General features: G+C 36.6%; 1 protein-coding gene across 1 annotated transcript; it reads right to left on the bottom strand.

Annotated features, from left to right (window-relative positions):
- Nucleotides 1-6,141: 6,141 nt before the first annotated feature.
- On the bottom strand, nucleotides 6,142-13,333 carry LOC128661046 (RNA-binding protein 12B-A). Its single transcript, XM_053715197.1, has 2 exons — nucleotides 13,183-13,333; nucleotides 6,142-8,759 (listed from the first exon to the last, which is right to left on the bottom strand). Exon 2 carries the CDS (start codon nucleotides 8,733-8,735, stop codon nucleotides 6,756-6,758), a length of 1,980 nt encoding a protein of 659 aa, XP_053571172.1. The 5' UTR covers nucleotides 8,736-8,759; nucleotides 13,183-13,333; the 3' UTR covers nucleotides 6,142-6,755.
- Nucleotides 13,334-13,897: the final 564 nt, after the last annotated feature.

Consider the following 13,897-nt stretch of genomic DNA (forward strand, 5'->3'; position numbering starts at 1 on the left):
GACACATTTGCATAATCTCCATTCCACTGTCTTAACATGCTCAGTTGTAGAGGTCTGAGATGAAAAACGAGCAAACGGAATGATGTCCATTGCCGCTACCATCAATCCAATTGCCTCCATGCACTGAGCCACTGACGGCCGAGGATTTGACTGAAGGGCTCGGCCTGTATTCAGAATATTTAACTTTCTGACGTCTGTCAAAAAGATCTTCATGGATAGATTGATTAGTGTTCCCAAGAAAGGAACCCTGATCTGTGGAACTAACAAACTTTTCTAGATTCACTTTCCACGAGTCCTTAGAAAGGACAGAACAATGCCAGTATGAGACTGTCAGCTGATAAGCTGGTTTGAGAACCGCCAGCAGAGACCCCAGAACCTGTGTGAAAATTCTGGGCGCCAAGGCCAGACCGAGAGGAAGAGCCACAAACTGAAAGTGTTTGTCCAGAAAGGCAAAACGGAGGAACTTGTGATGTTTGTGGATAGGAACATGCAGATATGCATCCTTTAGATCCACGGTGGTCATAAATTGACCTTCCTGGATCAATGGAAGAATGGTACGAATAATATCCATCTTGAAAGATGGAACCTTGAGAAACTCGTTTAGACTTTTGAGGTCTAAAATGGGTCGGAACGTTCCCTCCTTTTTGGGAACTAAAAACAGAATAAAACCCCTGTCCCTGGATTGGAACGGGACAAATTACTCTCATGGAGGATAGGTCTCTTACACAACGTAAGAACACCTCTCTCTTTACCTGGTCTACAGACAAAATCAAGAAAGAAGGAATCTTCCTCTGGGGGAAGAATTTATTTCCCAAGGATCTTGGACATCTCATCATCGTCCAATGTAGAATGAAACCATAGGGAGCTGTGTGTTAACGCCTCCCGGTCGGCTGATGTTAGAAATGAAAGCCGTTGGGAGCCAGTCGGCTGATGTAATAAAAATAAAGCTGTTGTGAGCTTAAATAATGGTTAATAAACCTCCCGGCCGGCTGTTTCAGCAATATAAAAACCGTTGGGATCTTTTAATATGGAGATAACCCTCCTGGCCAGCTAATGCAAAAAAAGTAAGGCCCTTGGGAGTTTGTAACGTGGTAAAAACCCTCCCGGTCGGCTGATGCAATTAAAGTAAGGCCCATGGGAGCTTGTAACGTGGTGTCAACCCTCCCGGTCGGCTGATGCAACAAAAGTAAAGCCCTAGGGAGCTTGTAATAAGTTGTTAACCCTCCCAGTCGGCTGATGCAGAAAAAGTAAAGCCTTTGGGAGCTTGTAAAATGAGGTTAACCCTTGCAGCTGTGTATCAAATGAATACATGTGGAAACTGCCAGTAAAAGTATCCTCATAAAGATGTTTTAGTGTAGTATAAAGTGCCAATATTTGTGAAACGTCCCCAGAAATTAAACTTAGCACTTACATTACATTCCCGGCAGCAAGGCATCTCACCTTGTTCTTTCCTCCCCTTCACAGTGGCCTGTAGAAAACCAAGTACAGGTAGCCCTCAGTTTATGCCGGGGTTAGTAAACACTTGATTGAAGAATCTAAAACCAACCTCACTCTGCCGCCTCCTATCACTAACACAGGCAAAGAGAATGACTGGGGTGGGAGGGAAGAGGAGAAATATATATATATATATATATATATACACATATATATATATATATATATATATATATATATATATATATATACATATATACATATATATATACATATATATATATATATACACACACATACATACACACATACACACATACACACATACACACATACATACACACACACATACATATACATACACACACATACATACATACACACACATACATACACACATACATACATACACACATACACACACTGCTGTGGTGCTCTTTGCCTCCTCCTGTTAAACAAGAAGTGATATCCCATAAGTATGTTGTAAAAGAAATGTATGCATTAGAATAGGTGTGTTGCCCAGCAATCAGGTGAAGTGACCTTTCAGTCTATTGCTGGTTGGTATATGTACTACGTAACCTGTTGTACTGTATTAAACTGAATGTTTGACTGCCCAGCGTCAGAATTAGCTTTTGCTTGATTCTCCGATGTTGATTAACTTGGTACGTGAACAATAAACAAAATCTCAAAGAACCTGTGTATTCTTGGACTGTGGATATTTGTATCAGGGAAAATGACAGCACACCAGAGTGCTACCACACTGTGTGAGTACCTTGTATACCACTTGATTTTTACTGCAAACCTGAAATCTCATGAATTGGTGGCGAAGAGCAGCATTGATCCTGTGCATAGCCTAATAAGAAAAAGAAGAGAGTCCATTATGGAACAGATTTTCTGATTGACTTTTGGATATATCCTATGTGGATATTGTGGGACTAATATTCCTGAGATTAGTTTACCACCCACACTCGTGTATTTTATATTGTCTGGGCACAAGTTATTTTGAAAGTGTGTGATTTTTATAGTTATACATATTGTTGTGAGACATTAGTTGGGATAATCCATTATCACTTGTTTTACCTGTTTATTCATTATCAAGTGCCCCCTAGCAGAACTTTGCTTCATATTTTTTTTATTATGAGAAGAGGTTAGCCAAACTGGGTGTTTTCGCTAGAGAAAAAAAAAAGGCACTTGAGGCAACGATTACTTTATATAAACATATTCAAGGCCCATTTATAGAGATGGTGGAAGCTTTGTTTATTACAAGAAAATTTGAAAAAAAACTTTAATCTCCAGCAACATGTTTTTTTTCACTGTAAAAAGCAATCAAATTGTGGAATTCATTACTTGAGGTAGTGAATGCCAATACAATAGTCACATTTATATATGTTTTAGATACATTTCTGGCTAGAAACAGATTCAGGGACGTGATTGTGTTAAATGGGTTAAGTTTTAATTAGATTAATTTAAACTGGAGTTTTTATTGTAAAAAAAAAAAATTAAAAATTGTATAGATTGAACTCAATTGACTTGTCTTTTTTCAACCTTATCTACTATGTTAATATTGAAAGCAGAAGTAGCTTGAATTTCCCCTGGGTACATTTTTTTTGACAAAACACCCAAAAGTTGCACACATACGTTATGTAAGGTGTGTGTGTAAATGTTCTCCAGCTATGTGAATCATATGTAAATGTTTATGCTAATAGCCAGTGGGTCTTGAAGGTGTTAAGTACTAACCTGTCAGCAGATTGGCCCATACAAAGCAGGGCAAGCACACCAGGTGACTGGCAAATAGATCTGCATTTCAACACTGGTAGATTTTTCACTACATGGATGAACTCCTGTTATCCCCTCTAACCAGGAGACACCGAGGGAGAAATTTGGTCTCAGCTTATTTAGAGAACTCCCCCAGCAATAGCGTGTAGATTAGTACTCAAGATTTCCGCTCACTCCATCTTGGAGGAAAAAGTTTAGAGTGGAGGATTTTGGGAGAGTGGGAGGAATAAAAGCTCTGGTAAGTCAAGTTGGTTTTACCTCCTAGTGGACTGGAGTGTAATACCAAATGTTAGGTCTTGTGGACTTCTCAGCATCTTATGAAATAAATATTTCTAGTTTACTTAGCCAGATAAATACTTCAATTGCAGTTTTGATTATGGCTGTGTTCTACATGTCACTACAAAGATATACAGGTACAAATCCCCCCAGTCCAGAATTATTCTGCAATCCAGACTCACGACAAACCCCAAAATATTTATTTTTTTATTCCGATAGAACATTCTATTTTTAAAAGCTTTCTAATTTACTCCTATAATAAAAAATGTGTTATCCTTTGCTGAAAAGCAGGGATGTAGTGAGTATGTGTTTAACAACTATATGGCAGCAGTTTTGCAATAAAATACATCAGCAAGAAAACTATATGTATGGCAGGACTATTTTCCTGTCATGTAGTGCTTCTGACATGTGCATGCTACCTATCTAGATAGCTTTTCAACAAAGAACAAAAGTACATTTGATAACGGAAGTAATTGTGTTTCATCTCCCTTTAATATTTAAAATAAATTAAATGCATTTATAAATATCAATTTTCCCAGTCAGAAACTCTTTTCTGCCTGTGTCTTAGCTCTATTTTTTTATGTATCCTAAAATAAAAACCATAATCTATATTTGTTTAAAATATCTGATTACAATAGTGTAGTATCTTTCTGTTAGTACAATACATACAAAGTATTTAAAAAGATATAAAACTACACTTAGGTTACACATTTAAGCTGTATGACAACTCTCTCTATTCTAAAATCCAAATTATTTTAAAACCCAACTATTTCCAGTCCCAAGCAATTTGGATCAAGGTTTTTGTACCTGTATTTAAAAGTAGTTTAATTTCAGTGTCTTCCTTAATCCAACATTAAAGCACATACTTTTTTTTTTTTTTTTTTTTTTTTAAAAAGGGGCTTGTTGTGACACGTTGGGTGCAATGGGGGTGGAAGAAAAAAAAACCTTACCTGCTTTTACAGATGTAGTTAGGTTAAGTCGGCATTGTATTTGAAATAGGAATAAGGTTTTGCCTAGAGTCCTTTCATTCTCCTGTTTTGGTTTCCCACTTCAATCCTGTTCCCCCTTCACAAGATAGGTGCAAAATTTGAGTTCACATCCACTAAGTCGGTAGAGTCCAAGACACTCTCCCCCCAATTACCTTATTGCAATCCAATACACCAATACTTAACTCCTTTACATCACGTTTCACCACTTCCAAACTGTAAGACCAGTGACCTTTAAAACATGGCTGGTACCATGTCATTTACTTTCCATATATCCACTGTTACCTCTGGTGCTTTATAAATGCTCGGGAAGGCCTTGCATTTTATATTGCATAGATAATGTGTGAATGTACCAGAAATTTAGAAAGGAAATGGATTGGCACCAGGAGCATCAGCTCCATGGGGCATATATATATAAAAACACAAACTTGGAATGTATGCTGCAAGGCAGAAAAGATCATAGGGCATAATACAAGCAGTGATTGAATGAGCACACAAGGAATGTCCTGTCAATCTTAATAGAGCAGAACGATTTTAATTATTAGCTAATTTAAAAATGATTAACTTTTCAGATACAATCATTTGATTACTCAAAACAATTTTCTTCCTGAAAAAGTTTGAGTTGTTGGAAAAGGTTGTTAAAAGCCTTTACAATATAATAAACAGGTTTATTATCTTTTACCTACAGTAATGAATACTGGAGAGACCTTTATCTAGAAAATAGACATCCTTAGACGGGAGCAATTCCTCTGATACATTGTTCTTATTGTGTAGTTTGTGTTTAAGTAATCATCTCATACAGCAATAAGCAGAAAAATAATGGTTGGAAAAATGTAGTAACACATTTTAAACCTCCACTATTAATTTGAGGAAGACAATCTTGACTAAATAGAAGTAAGATTGCTAGTAGCAAATTGTTATTTTCTAAGGCCTCAGATCCTTGCAAATTCTTTCTAATAACCTCAAAAATGAAAATACTTAAAAAAAAAAGGTACTACTATAAAGCTTTAATCTTTGCTCACAGAAAGTGAGACTCATTCTCTATAGTCAATAGAAGTTAAAAATGCACCAATAGTTGCCTATTAAAAAAAAAAAAAAAAAAGATACTGAACAAACCAAACTTAAGTCGACCAGGTAAAAAACGCACAACCACTCAAGCCATGTGTGCTCACATTTGTTCTCTTCTGCACTTTTAAAGACATGGTGGTTTTTCTTTTTGGCAGATACAAAAATGTTGCATGTGAAGCCTGGGTTATCCATTTTATTTCTAAATGGAACATACTAGCAGTAAATAAGCTGGTTAAAATAAATGTGGCGCTATATCAGACATTTAATGTAATAAAACACTAAAGTACAATTTTAGAGATATGTAGCGCTCTGAAAAGGGAGAGATTTAGGTTTAATGTCCAAGTAAAGTCAAATCCAAAACAAAGCCACAAAAAAATAAATAAAAAAAACCTGAAAACGTGTAAGCATTGCAATGAAATGTCCTCCATAAAGTATTTTGGTCAGTGTATAGCCGATTAACTCATGTAATCAGCAAATGATTAAAGTTTACAGCAATAAATCCAGCGTGTTTAGAAAAATGAATTAAAATTATAACAACCTCTGGAAGGACTAAAATGATGAAGGGTGATTTAACCAGTCAACACAATACTGGAATGAGTGATCAAAGGGGACAAACATGCTTTTATTAAGTCCTTTGGCACAAACAAAAATCTTTCAGTGAAATTAGAAATTAAGATTTAATGAACACCGGGAAAGCTTACAATAAAAACAATGGGACTTTTTTCCACTCCAGTTATCCATTAAATGAGTGCATAGTAAAGTAAATGTGTAAACTGTTGGGCAAAAAAAAGCCACTTGACAGGGAAAATACTTTAGGTGTAATAAAAAAAAAAAGAAATATCTAGCTTTGCATCAGTATAGATATTAACTAAAGAGGACTTTTGATGGCTAAAATAAATCAAACAAAATTTGTTGTCATACTTTACTAATGAAAACTGAAGACATTATACAAAGTATTCATTTTAATCCAGAATTTATCACCACCAGAAAAGGTATTGAAAGTAAAAGAACTTCTGCATTTAAACAATGTTAATAAAAGCAAAATAAGGAATGCACAGAACATAATTCCCAACATCTTTCAGAGTCATTTTCTGATTAATTGTGCAAAGATACAGCACTAGGGTATGATCTAACAAATGAAAAAAAATTTTTTAGAACAATTCACAAAAAACATTGAAATAATTCTCAGCTGTCACACCAAAATGTGCTTCAAATCTACACTTTTGGAATTTTTTTGCGAATCAAGCTTAAAATAATTTTACGTTCTCCAATAGGTCGCTCATTGAGTTCATTGACAGCAGCCAATGCTTCTTCATATGTTTCAAAGGAAACTGTAGCTCTTCCTGTGGCTTTCCCTTCTTTTGTAAGTGTTATTCTAACAGACCCAGGATTCACATTATAACCATAGAAAAAATCTAGAACTTCTTCAACTGTGGAAGTGTATGGCATATTCTTAATCTGCACTTTTGTTACATTCCTTGGTCTTCCACTTAAATTCTGGTTAGCAAATGGTCCTGCTTCATTTAAATCTACCACATTTTGGCGTCTCATATTAAATACTCCAAAACCTTCACCAAAATCATTAGGGAAAGGAGCTCTAAAATCATCCATGGGATTCCCAAAATCTCGAGAACTTGGTCTAACGACATCAGGGAAACCAAGTGAATGCTTGGAAGAACCATATGAACTTTCCATATAAGCTTTTCTGTAAGTAGGTGAATTCCTAGATGCACTTGAACCAAATTCTTTTTTTTGTTCATCAGAGATGCGTGTCAATAAGACTTCAGTTCCCAAGTATTTCTGACGATTCAAGCTTTCAGCCAAGAGAGCCTTTTGTTCAGATGGAAATGTTATCAGAGCTTCTCCCAGACCTAATCCTTTACCATCATAAAGCAATGCAATATCTTCTTCAGACACAGAATATGCACCAAAGAAGGCCTGAACTTCCCGTTTACTTATATCAAAGGGAAAATTTCGTACATATATACATTTTCTTACTGGAGAATCTCTGAAATTCATGGCAGAAATATTTCTCTCTTGTGAATTATCCCTTTTGGGTGGTGTTTGCCTTTCATAGGATTCAATCAACTCCACCACTGCTTTTCTAGAAATGGGCAATATGAAAATTGGCCGACCACTTAACATATTTTTGTTTAAATCAAGACACTTCTGGTATTGTCTCTCATTTTGTAGCATAACAAAGCCTTCTCTTGACCTGTTGTTGCGCTTGTCAAGTAAAAATTTGATGTGTGTCTCAGGCATATCTGGTTCTCCAAAGAAATACTTAATTTCTTTCTTTTCCACCCCATATGGCAAGTTCTTCAGATGTATATAAAACTGTTGATTTTGTGGTGAACGGGATCGTGCTCTTAATTTCCTTGGAGGAGATCTGGAGTGAGATCGAATTTTGGAAAAGCCATCATTTGGAGATTTAAAAGGATTTTCTCGACCTTTGTGAACAGATTCACGTACTTGCTGAACTTTGCCACCAGCATTGATCCATTCTTCTTCAGTGCACTTCTTAATAGAAATAAACCTATGTCCAATGTATTCATTATTAAGCTGCAACCCTGCATTTGCATCCTGAACACTACCAAACTTAACATAACCATTTCCACTAAAGAGACCATTTGGACGCTTTACTAAATGAACATCTATAACAGCAAGGCCATGAAAAAAGTTTTTTATCTCATCAACTGATACACTGTATGGAAGACCATATAAAAATAGATAAACACTATCTTCCTCTTTGAAAGAGGATGTTTCTTCCCTGCCATAGTAATTAGATTTTGGTGTAGATTCATTATGTCTTACTCTATCAAAGTCATCAACCAGGTTCCGATCATCAAACTTATTTTGATGTATCCCTTTCTTAATCACTGCCAATAGCTTGGACACATCTGCTGCTCCAGACTCAAAATGTCTGCCTCCTTTACGATTCATATCTAAAGTACCTTGCAGTTCTGCCATACTGCTGAGAAAAAGTTGAACATGTGATTTCTTTATAAATCCTCCAGTACGGCTCATTGCTCGACGAGCATCTTCATCTGTTGCAAATATAATGAAAGCTTCACCAAGTTTTCCACCAATGATATGAACACCTCCATCTGGAATATTCAGTCCACTGAAGAAATTTCGAATATCAACAGAGCCAGCAAGATTAGGAAGCCCCTGGAGGCGGATGACTACTGCCATTCTTGGCTTTATTAGAACTGCCACCTGTCAATGAGAAGTACACAAAAGCAGGGTTTTTTTAATGAAAAATACAAAAGCATAAAAACAGAATACAAGGCCAATTCAAGCATAATTAGGAGTTATGTGAAATTATAAGGAGATATATCTTGCTGTCTTCAAAAATAAAAACCTTATAAGCTGCACCCTTTGAAAAACATGGGACGGCATTAGTTTATAAAATTACACATAATGATAGCAACAACAACAACAAAAAGTCACACTATGGCAGGGTGGACAAAACTTTAAAATTTAGGCGCCACAGTGGTATTTGTATAGATATGGAGAATAACCCAAAAGGTTAGTTGCCAGGGGTAAAATTTTAAGAGCCAGTGGCTCTAAAGCTCCTGGGTTTGTTGAGCCGTGCATTATGGCAAATGTATATAAAAAATAAATTTTATATTTCATAGAATCCGCTTAGTCAAAGCCATCTCAAATCCTTTGGCTGCAGGAACCTCCGATTTCAAAACATGGACAATATAATGCACACATCCTAAATAAACAGCACATGTGCAAAATAAGTTGCCACAAAATATGTGAAGCATTTTTAGCAAATAAGCTAAGAAATTACAATACACTTACATTTCAAATTAAGCTTTCATAACAATGTATTAGTGGAGAACAGACCTGAAGCAGAGTGCCTGGGGTGTGAATAATGTTGAAGACACTGTAGCAGATTAGTGAGTTTGTCTCAGCGAATCAGTCATGGCTGAACTAGTACTAGATTGCTTAGTTTTCTTATATATTTTGGGTTCCAGATGGATCAACATAGGCAGTGCATGAACTTATAAGAGATGGAAGGTAGGTAGTAGATTAATAAAATCACTGGCGGTGCATTATAATATATCCTGCTATATTACAGTGAGGGTAAACCCTGGCAAGTAAAAGCATGGGAAGGAGATATGGGGGTCAACGATTTCTGATAAGGATTTGGAGGATCATAGTTTCTACTAAGAAGTTCATACACTGCACTACCTTGTTGAGAATACTACTTTAAACTTCTGTTGAAACTGTATTTTAGTCCATTTAAATTTAAAGGGACAGTCAAGTCCAAAATAACAAACTTCCATGTTTCAAATAGGGCATGTAATTTTAAACAACTAAACAATTTACTTGTATCACCAATTTTGCTTTGTTCTCTTGGTATTCTTAGTTGCAAGCTAAACCTAGGAAGGCTCATTTGATAATTTCTAAGCCATTGAAGGCCATCTCTAATCACATACTTTTTATTTGCTTTTCACATCAGAGGAGAGCTAGTTCATGTAAACCAGTGTGTCGTGAGAGATCCTCAGGTGTGCCACGGCAGACTGACGATCATTATGAAAGTTGTTTAAAATTACATGCCCTATTTGAAAAATGAAAGTTTTTTTTGGACTTGACTGTCCCTTTAAATGGTTGTTTAAAAACATAATTACCTTTTTTTTAAAAAAAAAAAAAAACAATTTCCCCCAGTAGTGCATAACAAACACTTAACCTCCACGGGCGTGAGCACATTTTTTCTGTGGCACACGAACTAGCTGTAGTTTAAAGGGACACTGAAATCAATTTTTTTCTCATGATTCAGATAGAACATGCAATTTTAAGCAACTTTCTAATTTACTCCTGTTATCAATTCCTTTGTTCTCTTGCTATCTTTATTTAAAAAGCAGGAATATGATGCATAGAAGCCGGCCCATTTTAAATTTAGAACCTGGGTTATGCTTGCTTATTGATGGGTAAATGTCAGCCTCCAATAAGCAAGCATTATCCATGGTGCTGAACCTAAAATGGGCTGGCTGCTAAGATTTACAAAAAAAAAGATAGCAAGAGTACAAACAGAAAAAAAAATAGGAGTAAATTAGAAAGTTGCATGCTCTATCTGAATTATGAAAAAAATGGGTGCAGTGTCCCTTTTAAGATTAAAACAAAAGCAGATATAAAGGGGTGGCCTGCAGGGGCTTAGAGATTTAAGTACATTAATATAACAAAGTTGGTTATGCAAAGCAGGGGAATGGCTAGTAAAGGTGTTACTTCAAGAAAAAAAAATGGTCTTAGGTTTAATTGTTACATTTCCATATGCGTAATAGTTTGGTGTCCCTTTAAAGTAAACTTGAAACTCATTCAGACAGCACTGGTTTTCAAACCTGTGCTCAGGCCTCCCCAACATGCCAGAGTTCTAGGATTACCTTGGGTGAGATCAAGTAAAATAACCATGTTACTAATCAACTGATTTCACCTGTGCTCTAGTTTAGATATCCTCAAAATATGTCCCGTTAGGAAGGGCTGAAGACAGGTTTGAAAACCAGAGATAAGAGCATGCACTTTAAAGGGACACTAAACCCAAAGTTTTTTCATGATTAAGGTACAAAATACAATTTTATTTTAAACATTCTAATTTACTTCTATTATCTAATGTGCTTCTTTATTTAGATATCCTTTGTTGAACAAAACGATAGCAATGCACATGGGTGAGCCAATCGGGCGATGCATCTGCACAGCCACCAATCAGCAGCTACTTGAGCCTATCTAGATATGCTTTTTAGCAAAATAAATAGAAGTAAATTAGAAAGCTTTTTAAAATTGCATGCTCTATTATCGCGAAAGAAAAAACTGAGTTTCATGCCCCTTTAAAGAGACTTTTCAATCTACTTCCATTATCAAATTGCAGTATTTATATCCACACTTTATAAGGCTCACCTCCTATTGAGCATGTGCAAAAGAATGGTGTAAACTAGGGCTGTTGAGACATGAGGCTATGCTATATCTAAATTGCATGAGACTATAAAAACTATTAACAAAAGGTCCAACATGGCTTCCTCAACACGTTGCACAAAAGCTCAAGTCCTTCCCTGTAGCAAGCAGCACTGATCACATCTCCACCAGAGGGGCGGACCAGGGAGTGTCATAGCACACAGCTTATCCAGTCTGCAGTGCAAACCGCAAAGGGAACAAGTCTATTCAAACTGTTGAATGGGCACTCGAATCATAAAGAGCATGCAGTTTTAAGACACCAAATTATCTCCATTATCAGATTTTGCAGTCTTTTTATATGCAGTTGCACACAATTTGGGGCAACAGGTTCCTACAGAGCACGTGCACAGGGGCTCAGGGTATACAATATGCTAGTCTGATCACTATATAGGTTGATAGAAAATGGGGGAAATAAATCCGACAGAAAAAAAAAAATACATCTCATTTGAAATGATCACATTTTCTTATTATGCACTTTGTTAATTATGCTTTTTTTAACAAAATCGCAATATTTCATGTAATAGTCTAAATCAGGAATATTGCCATTACTGTCCCTTCAATAAAAGGGGAACCAAAAAGGAAAGGCAACATAACACCGTGAAAATATTAATTTGCAATGATAAAACTGGCTATGACCAAGAAAATGAAATTACTATCACAGACAACAAAAATACACATTTTGTTAACCATAACTCCAGCTTTTGTTTTTATCTTTTAAAGTGTTAACAGAAAATACGGTTAAATATCATTAACATTCAATTAGTTTCTAAAAACATAAGTGACGCATGGTAGCCATACTTTAAGGCGCCATTTTAACCCCATCGTTTTTCCTCTGGCAAATGCTCCAGCTAAACTCTTATGATAGATTGTTGGAGTAAGGCGCCATTTTAACCCCATCGTTTTTTCCTCTGGCAAATGCTCCAGCTAAACTCTTATGATAGATTGTTGGAGTCAGGCGCCATTTTAACCCCATCGTTTTTTCCTCTGGCAAATGCTCCAGCTAAACTCTTATGATAGATTGTTGGAGTAAGGCGACATTTTCACCCCATCGTTTTTTCCTCTGGCAAATGCTCCAGCTAAACTCTTATGATAGATTGTTGGAGTTCTATGTTCTATTTATAATGCTACCAACTACACAAAAGAGAACAAGCGCCCGTGCGGATAAAAACAACAATGCTCGGTATACGCAGATATAAAACGACTTCTGCCATTTAACCATCTGCCGCCTGCATCCTATCAAGAGGACTCGGCTAAATGGATACATAGACAAAAAGCGCGTTACCTCAGATTCCGTGTTCCAAGTAACTGCCCACATTGGAGCCCAAAACAAAAAAAACTTTAACTGAAAAGTATTTTCTCGGAGACCTTTTAACACACAATGCCACTCTGTTGTCACTAAATAGCCGTATCCAATCCACTTCCACAGCCTTGTGTACCCAAGCTTACGCGTTACTACCAGACTTGCCAATATTTACGAACCACCGACACTACTCCGCATTAAGTCAAAAATTGCAATGCCTGGCGCCTGCATAATATAAGATCAATGCCTCAGCCCAGCGTTCTTAACACTTTACCGCTTCTTCATGGTTCTTCCCGCGCTCCACTTGCCTAATTACGTAAGAGAGCAACAAAGGAAATGGCGCAGCAATAATAAAAACAAAATGAAAATAATTATATTTACCACAGGCGAATCAACGGATCTGGTACTATTTAAAACACCACCGATATGGTGAAACCAAAAGTCACGGTGTATTGCTTTCTTTTTTCCTCGACCACGAGACAGCAACTCAGCAAGTCTATCTCTCGGACGCGTCGCAAAATGGCCACAGCTTCTACTCAAAATGTCTGAAGTACTAATCTGAAGAACTGCCCTTCAAGTGACGACACAGGAAGGGTTTGTTTGAAACAAAAGGGAAGGAGGCGTCTCACACTTTCGTAGATCCCACATTGGATATTTCGTGATTGGTTAACGCCCAGTGGGGGCGGTCTCTGTCGGGACACATGGTCGGACTTTGTTCTAGTTTGGCGGGGTTACTTCCAACGTCCTACATTTTGCATTGTATTGTTTAAACGTTTGTGTTAAAAGTATAACCAAAGCAAACTTTGTAAATATTTGCCTTCAATAAATTGGAAATATAAGAGTGTTCCATAGCCCAAACATAAAGGAGTATTTGCTCGGAATAGCTACTGCACATATGAAAACAGCCTAGCAGCCTAATGCGCCTCATACATAGGACTCATGCTGCTGCTGCACGTGAGTCAGAGGCCCAGAACTACACACACTTCAATCAGCCAAACCACATTTTTTTAATTTATTTTTTTATTTCATAATTTTTTATTGAGGTCGTTAGGAATTACAACAGTAAACAAGTAGTTTACATGGATGATAAAACAAT

This window comes from Bombina bombina, chromosome 5 (assembly GCF_027579735.1).
Source record: "Bombina bombina isolate aBomBom1 chromosome 5, aBomBom1.pri, whole genome shotgun sequence".
Taxonomy (NCBI): Eukaryota; Metazoa; Chordata; class Amphibia; order Anura; family Bombinatoridae; genus Bombina; species Bombina bombina.

What these genes read in the sequence shown, in the direction of transcription:
- LOC128661046 (XM_053715197.1), bottom strand. Translation starts at nt 8,735, where the DNA reads ATGGCAGTAGTCATCCGCCTCCAGGGGCTTCCTAATCTTGCTGGCTCT.